This window comes from Drosophila virilis, chromosome 2 (genome assembly GCF_030788295.1).
Source record: "Drosophila virilis strain 15010-1051.87 chromosome 2, Dvir_AGI_RSII-ME, whole genome shotgun sequence".
In the NCBI taxonomy this organism is placed as follows: domain Eukaryota; kingdom Metazoa; phylum Arthropoda; class Insecta; order Diptera; family Drosophilidae; genus Drosophila; species Drosophila virilis.
The window spans coordinates 15066299-15083889 of record NC_091544.1 but is presented as its reverse complement, the minus strand read 5'-3'; the positions used below and the strand labels follow the sequence as shown (position 1 = coordinate 15083889).

The window sequence follows — 17591 nt, the reverse complement described above, 5'->3', positions numbered from 1 at the left end:
AATTTGTTGTATACGATTCTCTGGCTAATGCATAATACTTCAAAGACTAATGTCTTGTGTCTTTGAAAGCAGCTGCTGTGAAGGGTATCTCAATTTCCAGTTCATTATCCTACTTGCCTTACTTTTCATTCCTGTTATTGTTGTTCCTTTTTTATTTTTGTTGTTATTGCTGCTGATGGTGTTAGTGTCTGCTTACAGTTTAACACTTTGCTAGCTCTTGGCGTCTGCGTGGGGGGCGGCTCATTTTTGCAACTGGTGATAAAAATTGATACATAACTGGCATAAATCAGGCGAGTGGAGCGCATTACGCATACGACGCGTGTGTATGCCAAGCCATTTATTAAATTAGCCACAGTAGCATCAGCATAAGCAACATTCACACACACACACACATAGATACGCGCTTGCTCTTGTACCCACCGCGTATTCTTGCCAAGGGCATGGCATTGGTATCGCAGGTAATTTGTAAATATCTGACAGATGCGCTGATAAACTCATTGCAGAGATTTCATTCATTCTCGACGGCGTCTCTGTGATTTATGTGGGGCTTATTACGTAAACACATAAACGCACACACATACACACACACACACACACACACATATACACAAACGTACAGTTAAGTATAACAACACTTTATTCGTAATACTTGGGGCGTACTTAATGTAACATCACAACGGGCCAAGCAAATCAATTGCCTTTCTGCCTCAGCTTCAGCTTCATCTTCAGCTGCTCATTCAAGGCGCAAATGCCGGCTGATTCAGCTTGGTTAGCTCTGGCTGAGATGTAGACTTATTTTCCTGGGCCAGCGGCGCTTTTGGCAGACTGAAGAATTTCTATAAATTAAATTTGTGAAAAATGAAATTAGGCTACGGCTGCTTTGCATAATTTAAATTATAAATTAGATGCCGTCGATGCCTGATGGCTGATGCTTACATCGTGCCTGCCAAAGTTCCTTGCTTCCTTGATGGTGTCTGGCAGCTTCTTGTGCAGGGTCTCTGGCAGAAACAGGGCACCGATTCCGCCCAGCAGAAACAGGGTGCCCAGTATATAATAAGGTGCGCGTATGTTTACCGTCGTCCCCAGATACACCAGATAAGGGGCCAACACGCCAATTGCATTTGCCAAAATTGTGCCCAGTGCAATGCCCGTCTGACGCATGCACGTCGGATAGATCTCCAGGCACTGCAGATTGGCCGTAAAGAATGTAACCGCATTGAGAAATTTGATGAACGTGGCCAAATAGATCATCAGCCACTCGAAGCGCTCATCCGTGGCATAGGCAATGATGGGCAAGCAGGTGATGAAGGAGACAAGAAAGGATACCGAATTGGTAAAGCGGCGTCCGTATTTATCGCCTGGCGCATGTGGGAGGAATCCAATGCCAAAGAGTGGAAGATAAGCATATTTGGCAATCAATGGTCGGTTTTGTGCATACTGTACAGCCTGCTTCTTTTTTTTTGTCTCTTACTCACCCAGAAATCTGCCGACCATGTAGGCGGGTATTTCCACAATGCTCTGGTACAAAAAGTTCAAAAACGGATTGCCCGCCATCCGCGAGCTGAACAGCACCAATGTGAAGTACGAAACGGCAACCACGCACCTGGTAATGGTTCAGATGGGTTGTGAAGAAATCAACCAAAATGGCCAGCAGTTAGGTATGCAAATTGGTTTTTTGATACGCACCAGCTAAAACCCATGATGGTGGTGTTTCGCGCCAGACGCCAGCCGGCAAACAGCGAGGCCATGCCATAGGTTACCTCTTGCTTGTCCAGGCTATAGATTTCGGCCAGCTCTTTCTCGGTCACATCGAATGTGCGGCCATTAATTTTGGCAATCTTCTTTAGCTGCACAATGGCTTCGCGGTAGCGCTGCTTGCTAATCAACCAGCGCGGCGATTCGATGACGTATCTGAAAACAAAGTAACGAAAAAGAAACGAAAAAGATAAAGAAGGGGAAACAAATGCGTATGGGAATGGCTATTGACAGCAGCTTGGACAATAGTTGGAGCATTCAATTGAATTGACTGCGTGACTTACTTGGAGAAAATTAAAACCATCGCCGTGGGCAGCGATGTTAGCCACATAAAGGATTCCCAGTGGCGCAGCCACCAGAACAGCAGCGGCATCAGCGTTGTGCCCACAGACCAGCCAACGCTCTGAAAGAAGGCAATTCGACTGCGATCCTCCCTAGCCAAAAAGTTAGTTTTACGAAACTTTTTCGTTTTCTCATTTGATTTTTTTTTGGTTTTTTTGTTTTGCAAACTTACTCTCGTGAGATTTCCATGCCAATAATTTGCGGCGATTGAAAAAGACTGTTGACGGTGAGGCCCACAATGCCGGACATGATGAGAAACCATGTATATGAGGACGTGCATAGAACGGAGCCCATGCGTCCCACCGAGCAGAAGACGACGCTAATGTAGTAGACCACTCTGCGTCCAAGGCTGGGACCAATACAAATGCCAAAATTCAATTACCAATTGCCAATTGCGCACATGGACTCATAATTTAGTTTTGGCCAACTTACGAATCGCCCATTTGTCCAAATATAAAGGAACCAACCACCTCCGTGACGCGGCCCACAACGAACACATTTGTTACAAACAAATCCTTGGCGCAGACCCAGTTCTGGTCAGTGGGTATTGTGCTGTCATACCAGGTCTGGTCGTAGCTCCAGCCATGCTGGCAAACTGTCAATTGTAGAGCCCCACAAAATGTATTAGAGTGCAAAGTTGTAAAAATTTATAAGACAGCGAACAAAATCGATGCAAGTTTTTCCATAAGCCACAAAGCCAGACAATATATATCTGCGTATGCGTGTGTGTGTGTGTGTATGTGTGCTACTCACCTGTGGTTTGATTTTTGCTGCGGCTATTGGTCCAGGCTGAAAAATCGGTTACTTCTGTAAAGTTCATATCGTACATTTCACAGCTGCTGTGCGTCTCCTTCCCCCGGTTGTCTGTCTGTCTATGTATTGGAAATGGTAAATCTTAGCACAGGCTTTGAATCTTTGCTTTTCTAAAGTCAAACTCACTTGGGCAATGTCAAATCGCGCCACTGATCCAGCGTGTAGTTTGTGAGCTCCCTGCCCGGCACAGTGCACCAGTGCTCGGGCATATTGAGTGCCAATATGATGTTCATGTAGATCAGGGCACCGGCAAAGGCCAGGCCAGCGACAAACACATAATTGTAGAGTGTCTGATAGCGTCCATGGTTGCCCGCCTTTTCCATGAGTGCCTGGAATGGATCATTCAGCTCGGATGCATCTATATCCATTTCGTGTATGCTGGCCGCTGTCGTAGACACTTTTCTACTGTTGGCCACCACCTCTTCCAGTTTATCTTTCATTGTGTTGTATTAGTGTTGGCTGCTGTTGCTATCTACATAAATCGTTATAAGATTACCACTGTGCACACAAATGCTGCATTTATCTTTATGAAAGGCCTCACGCCTCATGTAAAAATGATGGAGCCCAATAATACAGTTTTATTATTTTGAAAGTTTAATAGCGCCCTAAGTGCGTCAAGTCCGGCCGATGTTAAAGCTATATATAGTCCATCTGATATAAGTTGCTATATTGCAATATTTTAATTGTATTCCGTGAATTTCACATATCTTCAAATCTAATAGTAAGCATTTGGTCAAAAATTGCGCAGAAATTTTGAATGTGATAAGTGTTTTATGATGGCGTCTTATTATTTCCGAGTGTCATTAAAATTTATTTAGACCATATACCAAGGGCCATTAATTTTATATGCTTAACATTTTGTATTTATTTTAGAATAAACAGCAAACGAATTTCAGTCAGAGAAATTGAAAATGATGTCTGAATTTCTAATCAAAAAGCTTGCTTATAATTTTGTAAAATAATGTAGTATACTTACGGCTTATTAGGATATTATTATTTTTGACATATGCTCGTGTCTTGTAATTGAATAATCAATCTATGGAAAGATTTCACAACGCACGGCAATTGAAACACTCTTGAGTAGTAATTGATTTTATGAACGTGAACGGCACTAAGGGAAATTTATGAAACCGACTTTGATAAGGTTTCTTATTGTTGTCGCTCTAAAATGGAATTGCTTTATAATTGCAATTTAAAAACAAATTAAAATCAAACACAATTAACTCGATCTCATTGAAATATTATAGTATTTGATATCAGTCACTATTCGCTTGCACTTCTCACATTTCGCATGCAAATTGTGTTTGTCAAGTGCCCGTTGAATAGAAGAGCAGCTCATCAACCGTCTGCAACACACGCGGGTGTCGTTATGAGTGCCCGCACGGGCAAATGCTGGTGTTAAAAGTGGCCCTCTGTAGGAGGTGGCTTATCAGCGGAGACAGACCCCATAAGCATAATAAAATAATTGCTGATAACATCGGGTGTTTAGTTTACAGCGTTATATACGACAAACGATTAACAAGACTCAAAACAAATGTTCATTAGACAATTAAGAGAAAAAGGAAAATAATTTCTCATGGATTTGAAAGAATCAATTGTGCAGGTTGTGATTTCTCCATACGAGTCGATTTAATTTGTTAATATATTATTTCAGTATATTATATTTGTTAATAGGTAAATAAAAGAGTTCCTCAAATGCTTGTTTCATCCAAAAATTATTATTGACTTATAAAGCTTACAAATCAAGGTACATCTTGTGTCAAGACTTTATACTCTTATTATTTTTCATCCCAATCTAATCAATTTTATTGTGATAATGTGCTCTAGATTTGCTCCTACATTGACTATTGCCTTTGAGATAAATGCATATTTGGGTACTTGCATTTAACCTAGTCCAATTTTGATATACGTCATGTTTAAAATGAATATACTTCGAATTCTTACCTTTCAACTTTGTTTCCATATGATACAGAGTATTCCGGAGTCGAAAACTGTTTAATGTTAAACGCGGTCAGCAAAATTTTATCGTTTTTGGCAATTGGCAGTGGGTCAAGTTACCAAATATTAGCTGGGACTAAATGTGGTCTTTCTAGGAAAACCGTTTAAATTTTATATTAGGCGGACATGAGTGTCAAATAGGATTGACGTATTCTCCACGCTTTGTATGGGTAAAAGTTATTAATTGATTAGCATTGAAGAATTTAGGTTTGAGTTGTGTAAGTTGTCGAGTTCATTCTGGTCATTAGATATTTTTGCACTTCGAGTCTAGAGCTCAAGCGAGATAAGATAGCCTTTTGTACTGTGGTTAAATGTGGGGATACAGCAGCACAGTGAAACGAAGCCGTCAAACGGATAAGCCACGATTTAGGCCTGATAATTTAGAGTTTTGGCTAAGTTGATGGCATAAATCTTATTTTCAAGTCACTGAGCAAGAATGTTTGGAATTTTTCCACTCAAATTTTACTTTTCTATGGCACATTTACTCCTCTGACCGTTAATATATTTATACTATGTAAGGTAGTCTATTGTCTGTGGTATTCTATTTTATTAGATTATAGAATTTATTATTTATGCGCTCTTGCACTGGCTCTGACTCGGAGCGCACGGCAACTGAAACTGAAACTAAGCGCAAAATGTGGCAGAAAATGAGATAAAGTCCACGTAGTTTGTGCAATGCAATAATATCAATTTTCATATTTTCATTTACTTATCCGCTGAGAGAAAGACAAAAGCAATTTAACAATCTACTAAACCACTTAAGCGCAAATTTACTTCCCGGCCGCACAAGCGACATCAAAAATAAAGTAAAGGCGAAAAAACAAATGCTAAATTCCAGCATAAAGTTCGTTAGTTCGTGGGTTCGTTAGTTACAAATGCCCTATGAATAAACAACACAATGCATAATGCATGTGTGCGCTAGCTTCAAGAGATAGATCTATTTCACAAGTGTCGTAAATTTAATCAGCTTCTCAGCATCAGCGCAGATTACGACAAAGATAGCTTCGCCTCATCGACACCAGGGGCCGGCGACGTCCATCCAACCATTACCCGTGCACATTGAGCTGCCATCTGCTCCGTTGGTTCCTAGCTTTACGAATTGTTTACATTCTCATTTTGGGCTGGCGCGCCACCTTATACGATAAGATTGTACAGACAAATACGTATATATATATGTATACGTATACATATATGCATAGCTACAGACCCATTTGGCTCACGTGTAGATGAAGCTCGATAATCAGAATTGATGTGAACTGGAGCGTTCATTCAATGTCAGTGAAATTGTACTCTTTTTGAGTGGGTAAGTAGCGGCCAGATGATATCTAAAGTCATTTAGGCGGTCTCTTTTATTCGATCAAACTTTGAAGATGGGCTTAAGTAGCTCAAAATATGCCTAAATTGCTTTATTTAGGAAACCGCTTAGTTGCTTTCTATAACCATCTGAATGTCACGCGTTAAACATTTTTCCGGATAAAATAAAAACCCTTGGGATACAATCTCAAAAAAAATAAATGGAATTTTTTTCAATTCTGAATTGGCCTACAAAACAACCGAGCCGATAACTTAACTAAACCTTTTTTTGGGACTTATGTGACATATAAGAGATATCATTTAATTTGAATTGAGATAAAATATAGATCTTGTTTATGAAAATATGTATGTTCAACAATAATTTCAGTAGAAAAAGCATTTGTATATTAAAATTGAGCCATTGAAATGTATAAAATATATGTAAGGCTTACTTATAATAAGAAAAAACAACGTTGTGTAAAGTTTCTTTTTTGAAATAAAGTGGAAATCTACTTACCTGTTTTACAACTCATGCCAGTTTAATAAAAAACCATTTAATTACTTTTTAGATATGTTCATTTTTATTTAAGACTTTTACTTGATTTATGCATAAACTTTCATCAGCTTTTTGTGTACTCCGCTTTGTATTCTTTTGTTTTGTTTTTAATATGCTGAAAATTTCTTCTAAAATGTATGGAGCTCTGGAGAGTTAAAGTTCGCTGACTGCATTGTTTGTATACTAATGAATTGTAATATTTTAAGTTCTTGTTTTGTTTTAAACTTTGCTTGCCTGAAACTGCCGTGTGATGCCTTAGGTATTTTGTTTTCTCCTTTCTTTTCTTTTTGTTGTTGTAATTTTAAACTTTAATATTGCTTACATATTCGAATTTAATTACATAATTTTACAGTGATAAATGGAAACTCTTAGCACATGCTGCATGTGGTCTCTTCTGCATATTATTTTGTTTTTAATTTCTTTAATAATTTACAATTGAAACACTTAAATGTATTTTTAGATAAATAAAAATTCAAAATGCCTACATAAGAATATGTTTAATCTCTGGCTTTAACACGTGCGCTATTAATATTTTGTTTTGTTTGTTTGTTTGTTTTTTTTTTTTTTTGACTAACTGTTAAATTTTATTTAAAATTTTGGGAATATTTAAATTTTTAAACTTTATGAATATTGATATACACTAATATATATGTTGCTCATTTATGAATAAAAGCATTTTGGAATTTTTCTCGATTTCTCTTTTTGCGTCAAATGTACATAAAGTCAATTGGTATATTCGATATTCAAATGCGCTACAATATATGTTATATTTGTGTGTATATATATTAATATATATCTCATTTGTGCTTGCTTTTGAATATTTTTTCATTAATTTATTTATTTAACTAATTGATTAATTTGAAATCAATAAATGTTCCGCGCTGTGTGACGAATTTCATTGTCCTCTTCTTTTTGATTATCGCTAAATATCTGGCAAGTTGCTAATGGTTAAGTATTTATGTATTTATATATATTGTTTATATGTATCTATGTTAAATGTTAAATGGCATAAATATACACTCCAATGGCAATAATACCTAATCTATGTACAGATCTTTTGCATGGAGTCTACTATTTTCAATTTATATTGCTTAGCATACAATTTTTTTAGCTGGTTTTGCAAATTTACAATTTTGACGGATAAATCATGATTCAAGTTCGTTTATTTGTGTGTGCTTGAATTTTTCTTTACAATGTTCGCACTTAAGAATAACACAATTAAAATGGGTTTTGACGAAATATAAATAGTTTTTAAATTTCATTTGTTTGGTGTAAATATTGACTTTCAACTTGCTTTTAAAATGTAATTGGTCTATTGCCGGCATACTCTGTGCCTGAATATAGGAATCAACTTGAGTTATTAATTATTTATATATATATGTATTTGTTTTAGGCTTCCCTCGCATCAAGTAAAACGTGGTTTAATTAATTAAAAACTGCAATTCAAGTTGGACGTTTGACAATATCACGTTGCGAAATACACATAGCAATAGAAAACAATTGGCAAATGGCAAATTAAAAAATGTTTTCTTTACATCTTGCTAACTAAAAATAGTTAAAAGATTTCATTACATTACATTACTAAGTATATAGCTCTGTCTCTGTTTGTTTTTTTTTTTTTTTTTTTTTTTTAATATAAATATAGTTATATATATAAGTATATATATAAATGCCAACATTATCGGAGGAAGGATTGACTGACTAACTGACTTTGCTTTGTGTGCTTTCTCTTACTCTTTCTCTCTCTCTCTTACTCTCTCTCTCGCTCACTCACTCTCTCTCACTCCCTCTCTCTCTCTCTCGCGCTTTCTCTGTTGCTATCTATCTGTCTCTATACACTATACATTTGAACTGAAAGACGTCTTGGCCTTTTTTCACTATCGAATCACAGCAATTGAAATACATACATATATCTAAATCAAAGATCGGATACAGTTATATCGAGAACCTAAGCTAATATCGGTATATGATAAATGGGTTGTTATTGATCTTTGTCATCGTGAGCCGTTGGTGCCGCATTGGCATTGGTATTTTTGCGCAAGTGATTGCGCAGCATCACCAGGTTCCGATTGAGGGGAACATTGCTGGAGAGGCCCAGCGTGCTGCTGCTGCTGCTGCCACTGGATGGGGCATGCGGGAGTGTGTTGCAAATGTTGCCAAGGGGCGCTGTTGCATTCAGGTTGCTGGCACTGCTAGGGCAACCCACCATGCTGGCCGAAGCGACCGAGGTGGTGGGTGAGGTGGCGCCCAAGCTACTGCCGCCTCCGCCGCCCACTTGGCCCACGCCCAGCAGCAGCTCGTGGGCGAGTATGGTTGGCAAATGTTAAGTGCTGCTCTTCAGCGGACCCGACGATAGCGAACTGCTGCTGACGCCCGAATCGCTCGACTTCTCACTGAGTCCGCCACGTGTGAGCGTATCGTCGCCCATAAGACCGCCGGCGCCAAGAAAGGACTTCTTGCCGACGCGCGCCGGCAGCGTCGCCTTGAACGGATTGTCCTTGCAGCGACGCGCGCTCTCCACCCGCTTCATAATCTCGCTGGAGCACTTGGACACCACATCGTCCAAGCTGTTCGATTCGTCCGTAGAGTTCACCGTCTGCGTGGGCGTCTGTGAACTCGGTAGCGGCGAGCCCTCATAGCAGCCGGAATCGCGCGGAAAGTGTCGTCGCCCAAAGGGCGAAGCGCCGTGCTTCTTGTTAATATTATTCAGACGCGCCTCGTCGTTCTCGGAGCTGGAGCCGGCGATGTCCACGTCGGAGCCTGTGCGTGCGAAATTTGTAGCTGTGTTAAGTGCGTGTGTGTATGTGAGTGTCAGTCGGTTGGGTGTGGATTATGTGGAGTCGGGCATACAGCGATATATATTGATAGTCAGGCATGGGGCGTGGTTGAAGGCGGGCGCAGTTACTTACATTCAATGTCATGCAACAGCTGCACGGCCGTCAGTAGCTTGGCGCGATGCTCCTGGTTGAGTATGCCCAGATAATCCAAATCTGCCGGCTCGAGTTCCTTGAACAGTTCCAGATCCTCGTAGCTGCAAATGGAACGATAGGTGAAACAATCCAACAAAAAATTTGTTGTGAAATTTGTTTCATCTACACCACTTACCCGTTGAGCACAAACACCGAGGTGTACTCCTTGAGACCGATGCGAATCAGCAGATCCTCCACAGAGCTGGGTCCACTGTTGCCGCCGCTGCCATTATTGCTGCTGGCCACACGGGCGGAGGCTGGCGCCAGGGTTTTGCTGCTGGAGCTCTTCATGCGTTGCTCGGGCAGCACCTCCACATTGATGAACTTGAAGTGACCCACACGGCCATGACAGCGACCCTTCCAAATACCCGAGGCATTCATCGACAGTACATCGATAAGTTCACCCTTCTGCAGGTGGCGAGTGAAGCATTAAATATAAAAAACTCGGTGCAGTTGAGCTTCGGCTTACCTTGAATTTAAGCGCCTCCTTGTCGTACGGATTGGGCAGACTGTCGACAAGTGCCTTGGCTTTGCAAATGGACGCCAGGGAGGTGCGATCCTCGGCTGAAATGGAGCTGTGCGGGCTGCCAGGGCGCACTAGTGCCTGAGTGCCTGTCGAAAATGGATGGTTTCAAGTTTAAATATTTGTCTCGACAAAATTTCGATGGAAGTTTGCCCAGAAAATTTTCCAATTAATGCGCCCACAGCCAATTAGCCAAGGGCTAAAGAATTTGGCAGTGCCCAAAATACAAACACACAAATAGACGCACACACACACACACACGCACGCGCACACACAGTACGTTTGGTTAATTAAAAACTTTTCAAATATTTTTACACACACTCTTACATAGGGAGAATGAGACAGAAAAAGAGAAAGAGAGAGAGAGAGTGTGTAAGGGAGGGGGGAGGCTGGTGGACACAGACACAAAGCCCGTTACGCCCAGAAAATATTCAAATAAGCACTTGAAGTTTTTGGCCAAAGCTTTGGCTAATCCTTGCTTTGTGTCCTGGCCACATGAAAATAAAGTATTTTTTCTTGCACTTTTCAAAGTTGCTCCTGTAACCCACCCCTCGTCCCTCATCCCTTGACTATCCCAGTCAGGCGCCTGCTTCGGCTTTTTGTTTTGTTTTGCTTTATTTTTTGTTTTTTTCTTTATTTAGTGTAGAAATTTGCGCATATAGCGAAAACTTTTGTTCATTAAAAACTGAGCAACATCAGCAACAGCAGCAACAACAGCAGCTGCCTCAACGGCTGCCCTTTATTTAACCACGCCCCAGACATTGCACCAGGCTGCATAGCCTGGCCTATGCACTTGCCACATTGCCAGCTGCCAGTTGCCAGTCGCCACTTGACTGTGCGCAAGTGCATTAAAAATTCATTAAGTTTGCAAAATTTCAAGTTATTGTGCAGCGGTTGCAGAACAACCGCAACAACAACAACTACAGCTGTTAATAGACCAATATGCAACACGAACGGATGGGGGCGTGCTGATGGGCTGCAGTCTGGGAATTTTTATAAACAAACCGCCAGAGCCGAGGCGAACGCTTTAAGCGAAAGCAAATGCAAAGGCAAAATCAAAACTCTAAATTGTAAGCATACACACACACACTCCCTCACACACACACACACATTCTCACATACCTAAATAGTTATCTAGAGCTTTATACTTACTCGAACCGGAAGCACTGGGCAAACTTTCAACGGAGCTGGCGGAACATGCAAACGCCTGATCGCTCATGCTGCCACGGTCGGTATTATCTTGGGAATTGCTGAAATCCCTTGATGTATCCTTTGTGGCAACAAAGTTTCGTCCATTCTCATTAAATGCGCCAATTTCCTTTGGCGAGCTACGCATTTCGCTCGACTGCAGCAACACCAGAGTGAAAGTTGTTTCGTCGTAGTCGGCGTCGTCGTGTTGTGCAATAAATTGCATGTTGAGCCGGGCAGGGGGCAGCAGTTGGAATGGGAGCATATAGAATAGAGCAAAAGTTTTGTTAGTTAAATCATTAAAAAGTTTAATGCTACCACACAAATTCCCTCATACACACACACGCACACCAAGAGTTACTCTTACAGACGGACCCCTTACAGTGGCCAGCTTTTTCAAATCTTGGATTTGGCTGCAGTGCTTCCGCTTTGGCTTTGGCTTCGGCTTCGGCTTTGACCCTTTTTTTTTGGGTGGTTTGACAGTCAATATTAAACTGCTGCTGTTGGCACAAAACTTTGCTCATATCTCGCACAGTCAACAGGCCTAGGCGCCGATTGCAACTCTTGCCACAATCTAACAAAGCAACAAAGTTGTCTGCAACATTTTTGGGTTGCATTCTCGAACTGAAAAAAACCTCGGTTTTACAAAGTCAGAATAATAGAGGCATGGGTTCGAGTACATGATGGATGCCCCGTATTTCCATTACGAATTTCTGTGAACCAAAAACTATGGTATTTTTATATATTTTTAAAACGTTTTTCCGTATTTTTTACATTTTGGTGTTATGTATTTCCTTCGGATATGCCATTATTCGGCATCGTACGCCTTGACTTTAGTAACAGACTAGAATAGTTTTATTTTTTTTTGAAATCTTTGTAGTTTTATAAATTGATACAAAATTTGTGTTGTTTTTCTTTGTTTTTTTTTTTTTTTTTTTTTTTTGTTTGGTTTTAGACTTCATAAAAAGAAAACTTTTGCCGGTACAAGTACAATGTCCACAGTGCATTCCTGTGAATTTGAAGTTTTTGGCAAGGTGCAGGGCGTCTATTTTCGCCGTCATGCTGAGATTAAGGCCAAGACTCTGGGGCTACGTGGCTGGTGCATGAACACGGCGGATGGTACGGTAAAGGGCTATATCGAGGGTCCACGGAACGAGATGAATCTGATGAAGGAGTGGCTCCGCAATACCGGCAGTCCCACGAGTAACATTGTCAAAGCCGAGTTTACTAGGGACGAGGAGAAGCGAGACTATGGATTCAAGAACTTTCAAATAAGACCCGACGCGCCCAAAGAAAAGAATCGCAAAATGACAAACAGAGAAAGCAATATGACGAAATATGAGGAGGAGCATGATTCATAGACCCTAATACCCAAAAAATGGCATTTGTATGACCAAGGATATTAAATATAAACGGAGTCTTAAAACTAATCCTGTGACTATAATATATTATCATTAAGATACGTTCTATGTTAGGTTATCTCCTTTGGTCTGAATAGGTGGTTCATTGACATTACTCGAAACTTACGCCCATCAGTTGTTTTAAATGCCTACATAACTATATCTATATATTTTTTTATTTATTTTTTTTGCAAAATGCAATCTGTTTCTGTGTTCAAGCTTCTCTGGTAACTGTGCATTGCCCACTGCAGCGTCAAGTAACCATGGCCTAAACCGAAAATGAGCTTTCACTTTTTGGGCTTGCCACATAGGCATAGGGATGCGAACCACGTGACCGGATGCATGTCCATGTCCAGCGTTTGGACTCGCATAAAAACTCATTTAACTGGCATTTGCATTTAGAGTGCATGTTCAAGCGTTGTTGCCCTGGCGAGCATATCACGCGCCCTTTACGCCACGTTTTTGTTGAGCCTTTTGGTCCTTTTGGAAAACGTTTTCTGCATCGGCCGTAGACAAATTGCAAGTGGCTTAGATAGAGGCGCTCACAAATTCCAATCAGGCGCATATGTAAATGCCCAAGCTAATTACATTTTGCAGCTCACAGATTTGCGGTGAGTCAATAAGCTGAATGCTGTTCGTGTATAGCAAATGCAATTGCAATCACACTCATACACAGACACACAAACATGCATACATATACATACATTTGATTAATTAACTTACATGATGCACCATGGCCTTCTGACAAATCGTATTCGCCTTGTGCGGCAGTCCATTCTTTTTGGCCTTCGCTGCAAAACTCGGCGGCAGTCCGTGCCTTGTGGCGCCAATGTCCTCGTAATCGGATGACGGACTCGGTGACAGGGACGGCGACTCACCAATGCCGCCGCTAAGCGTGCGGTATCTGGCGGTGCAATTGTTGGTGCCAATCTGTGGTAGACGAAGGAGAAGCAGTGGCAGAGCTTGTTAAACGCGTTTCATATTAAACAGACGAGTCAAGTTGGGTTTGCAAATGAAATGGCCAGCAGGGAAACGAGTGCCGGCACATCGACATCGTTTAGCTGGCTTAAGTGGCTGCCCTGGGAGCTGCCATTGCTCCAGTCAAAAAGGAAAACTTTTGGCTAAAAAGCTTTTCCAGTTTTTATGCTCGCACACAGTCTATGTGCATTTTGTTGTTCTTCCTGGTCGTTCAGCTCGTTGCCAACTTTGTTTGTCACTAAGTGCACTTAATCAATTTAGACGACGCATTAAGACGCACACACACACACACACACACACACACACCTACTCACACACGTGTGTGTGCGTGTACAACTTAAATGAGCTGCTTCGTCTAATGGCTTTTGCCTTACTCACCGAAACTGTGCTCAGCCTGGAGGTAACGCTTTGTAAATCCGAAATGGAGCCCGCATAGTCGCCGCTCTCGCGATCATGAGACCTGTAAAGGCAAAATCAGAGTTGGGGATTAATATAGTCCATTTAGCGTGCATTGACAGCATTTATAAACTGAATAGGTAACTACTTCCGTTGTGCTCTATGGTAAAGAACTTTGGTAAAAGAAAAGTACATACGTTTGCAAAAGCTATATAACGTTTTTTCACTTTAATCCAAACCTTAATTAAAACATATTTTTCATATTCGCGAAACTGGTTCTAAAACCAAAACCAAAGGCGGCGCATAGATTTGAATTAAATCATTTTCATTTTACATATTCCTGTTAAGTTATTTATCTCGGTCTAGTTCCTAACCTTTTATGTTGTTTAACATTTGTTTAAACTTACATAACATTTTAAATAACCAACTTCTCACCTTCTTCTATATTTCACAAAACTTTTAGCTAGCCGTCAATTGGACCAGCAGCAGCTCTCAGCTCGTTGAGATCTAAGCAAACTATTTAAATTATATACCAAATATTTGCTCATCTTCACCTTGAGGAGCCAGCAGCTGCCAAAGAAAACTGACGAAAGTTGAGCAGGGCTATACCGTATACCGTCCGTATCCTGTATCCTGGCTAACACTCGAAAAGCTTTATGGTAACCGTTTTGATTTCAAACCAGAATTTTGTTGCTGCTAAACAAATATGTATACACAAGGCCAACAACAACAGCAATAATAACACTCGGCACAAAGGTCTTGGGTCCACAGGCAAGCAAAAGCTCATATAAATAAATATTTTATACCTTTTTTCGACTACTTCTGTTTCTTTTCCTTTTTATTTGTTGTGCCTGGGCATTTGACTTTAACACTGTTGAGATTTTCACTTTTGGCTGTTGTTCGTTTTTCGCTTTTTCGCTTTTTCCATTTCCATTTTCATTTATTTTTCTTTTTTTTTTTTCTTTTATTTGGCAAAGAAAGTTTTTGTTTTGGCCCTAAGGGCGCACAGGGCGTATAAGTTATTTCAGCACGTCTTTTGTATAGTTGGCCGGTGCGTACGTGTGGAAAACGGTTCTCCAATTGGCAACTGGCAACTGGTAACTGACGACCGACTGGCGACTGGCGAGTCTCGAATGTCGACTGTCCCGGCTGATTGACGAGCCGTGTTGCACAGTGTTCTGGAGCCGCGTTGAAGTAGCAATAATGCCAATTCATTCAAGTGTCGTCGCTGTCTGTGTGTTGGGCCAATATTGCAGACGTCGACGACTTCTTATTAGTTTGGGGCCAGCTGACTGACACGCCTCCCAGAAACAGACTCCCGATCCGGCCGCCAGCCCACTTCGGCGCTCCATCCACCTGACAGTCCATGTTTTATTCTTTGTGGCATGCGTAACAATATGAAATTGATGACTTTCGCTCCAATGCGCTGCGATATGTTGCAAGCAGTCGGTCAGACAGGACACTCAAAGAGTCAGTTTGTCATTCATTCATACACTCATTCACTCACTCATTCATTTGTTTGGCTCGTTCATTCATGTGGCTGCAAAATGTTGATAACGGCACTAATGAAGTGAGTCTACCTTTTTATTTGGGGGGGACGGCCTGTTGTCCGGGTCAATCCTTTTGCGCACCTTTTCATATTGACAAATAAATTTGAGGCTTCCGAAGGGGGCAGCTACGGGACAGCAATTGAACTGCTTGATTGCTTTGCTGTGCTTTGGTTTGGCTAGATTCGATTTGGTTTGGTTTGGTTTGGCTTGAATCGGTTCGGTCAGCTATTAGTGTTGGGTTGTTTACAGAGCTAAATGTTTGGCCTTTTCATGCCACACTGCACACATTTGTGGCACATTTTGTGCTTCACTGAGCCTTCCTGAGCAGCGCTTTGAAGTGGTCAAAGGGTTAAGGCTGGGCCACCCTGCAAGTGCCAGATATGACCCGACAACTGCCCGGCATTCATCTTACCCTACTTATATATCTACTATACGTATTTATATTTTTTCTTCTTGCCATCGCTTGTGGTTGCTTTTGTATTATTAATGCGTTGCCTTTGGCCCCACAAATAATAATGGCAATCAGCAAGACCCTATTCCCAACCACCCCAACCTGGACACTGTGGCAGCACTCACCTGGCATGCGTTAACGGTATTATTGTCGGCGGATTTGGCGGCTGCTGCGGCACGATAAGCCCTCTTCGCGGCGGTCCGCGTTGCGGTAGTGAAATATCTCCGGCGGATCTTAATGAAATTACGCCCGTGCTCTCGCGGTTGTTCGAAAAGCGCACGCGGCCACCCTGAAAGAGAGAGAGAGAGAAAAGGAGGAAAAAGTTGGTGAGTGAGACAGAGATATGAGAAAAGTAAGCGAAACATGCGGATTAGCGCTCAAGTAGAATTTGTTGCAACAGCAACAGCAACAGCAACAGTAGCAACAAATTATGAAAAATTAACAAAGTTATAAAACTTTATGCGCCGCGCGTTGCTGCTGAGTTGAGTTTACTTTTGGGCCGTTGTGGCTATTGTTGTTATTGCTGCTTGTCGTTGTTGTTTGGCAGTGATTTGCTGCTGCTATTGCTGGTTGTTGGGCCTTGTTGCCTTATTTTTATTTTGCTTGGAATTTTAAATTTAGTTTATTCGAACGCAGCGGAAATTGCAAAGTTGTTGTTTCAAATTTGAAGCAATGCCACATACACACCCGCACCCACACGCACACACTTCTCAATTACAGCAACTTTCAGTTTTTGACGCAATTTGTGGCGACATGTAAATTGCAAAGTTTTTGAAGCATGCATACTTGCTGCTGTGGCTTGCTTCATAAGGCCAGTTGCTGTTCACAGCAAAGTTGCGAGTTAGCGGCTAGCAGGCGCATAGATAATGAATATGTTGCGTACTTTTTGGCATGCTGGCCCATCATCAAAGCTCGAATGCTAATTGTATGCATTGGACTCTTATTTTCTGTGCTTTGGGTCCCATTAACATGGGCCAAGCTGCGGTTCGCTGGGCAACAACAGCAGAAAGAAATAGGGACAATTGTGTGCTTCACATTTTTATGGACAGGCTGAGAGCAGAGTGCTGCGCAATCCGCAAGAAACTTTTTGCTAAACAAATTTTTGTTCCTCGCTAAAGTTGTTGCTGTTGTTCTTGTTGTTGCAGATCCTTTACGTATTGCCACATCAAAGCGAATGCTGAAATTGAAAGGCCACAAAGGGCGGCTCAAGCATATCGAAGCCGCGCTGCTGAGTGATTTCAATTGACTAAGAAAACAAAATTTCTGCGTTCGCCCCAAGAGCGATGGGCGCAACCCCCAGCACAAGTCCAAACCCAATTCAACCCCCTCTTAGGCGCAGCAACAAAAGCGCAACTTCTGTGCATATCACAAGGCAAATA

At 41.4% G+C, this 17591-nt stretch overlaps 3 protein-coding genes across 8 annotated transcripts in view; 1 reads left to right on the top strand and 2 right to left on the bottom strand.

The window, feature by feature from the left end:
* Positions 1–619: 619 nt before the first annotated feature.
* LOC6630727 (carcinine transporter) lies at positions 620–5495 on the bottom strand. 2 transcript variants are annotated; one of them, XM_015171604.3, is made up of 10 exons: positions 4855–5495; positions 3037–3382; positions 2851–2969; positions 2530–2692; positions 2270–2446; positions 2040–2189; positions 1687–1911; positions 1476–1603; positions 937–1358; positions 620–836 (listed from the first exon to the last, which is right to left on the bottom strand). In XM_015171604.3, exons 2-10 carry the CDS (start codon positions 3348–3350, stop codon positions 738–740), a joined length of 1797 nt encoding a protein of 598 aa, XP_015027090.1. In that variant the 5' UTR covers positions 3351–3382; positions 4855–5495; the 3' UTR covers positions 620–737. The 2 variants fall into 2 exon arrangements, with proteins under 2 accessions (XP_015027090.1, XP_002053787.1); XM_002053751.4 differs by lacking the exon at positions 4855–5495 and adding an exon at positions 3887–4252.
* Positions 5496–7288: 1793 nt separating this feature from the next.
* Positions 7289–17591, bottom strand: part of SKIP (Shal K[+] channel interacting protein) — a 159348-nt gene continuing 149045 nt past the window's right edge. For 3 of the 5 annotated variants that reach the window (XM_032437859.2, XM_002053753.4, XM_032437862.2), the window contains 8 exons: positions 16338–16501; positions 14194–14275; positions 13561–13767; positions 11402–11594; positions 10196–10338; positions 9863–10134; positions 9667–9788; positions 7289–9517 (listed from right to left, as the gene is read on the bottom strand). In XM_032437859.2, coding sequence (XP_032293750.1) covers positions 9081–9517; positions 9667–9788; positions 9863–10134; positions 10196–10338; positions 11402–11594; positions 13561–13767; positions 14194–14275; positions 16338–16501 — 1620 coding nt within the window. In that variant the 3' untranslated portion in view covers positions 7289–9080. Of the gene's footprint in view, positions 9539–9666; positions 9789–9862; positions 10135–10195; positions 10339–11401; positions 11595–13560; positions 13768–14193; positions 14276–16337; positions 16502–17591 lie in introns of all 5 variants that reach the window. The other 2 variants (XM_070207660.1, XM_070207661.1) reach the window with 1 other exon arrangement.
* Positions 12372–12867, top strand: LOC6630878 (acylphosphatase-1). Its single transcript, XM_002053754.4, has one exon. It carries the CDS (start codon positions 12430–12432, stop codon positions 12796–12798), a length of 369 nt encoding a protein of 122 aa, XP_002053790.1. The 5' UTR covers positions 12372–12429; the 3' UTR covers positions 12799–12867.

Excerpts from the sequence above, each read along its gene's own strand:
- LOC6630727 (XM_015171604.3), bottom strand. The coding sequence starts at position 3,350 with ATGAAAGATAAACTGGAAGAGGTGGTGGCCAACAGTAGAAAAGTGTCT. Across the intron at positions 2,190-2,269 it reads GGCATGGAAATCTCACGAGA|GGAGGATCGCAGTCGAATTG; the intron begins GTAAGTTTGCAA and ends CTTTTTGGCTAG. Across the intron at positions 837-936 it reads GGAACTTTGGCAGGCACGAT|AAATTCTTCAGTCTGCCAAA; the intron begins GTAAGCATCAGC and ends TTTAATTTATAG.
- LOC6630878 (XM_002053754.4), top strand. The coding sequence starts at position 12,430 with ATGTCCACAGTGCATTCCTGTGAATTTGAAGTTTTTGGCAAGGTGCAG.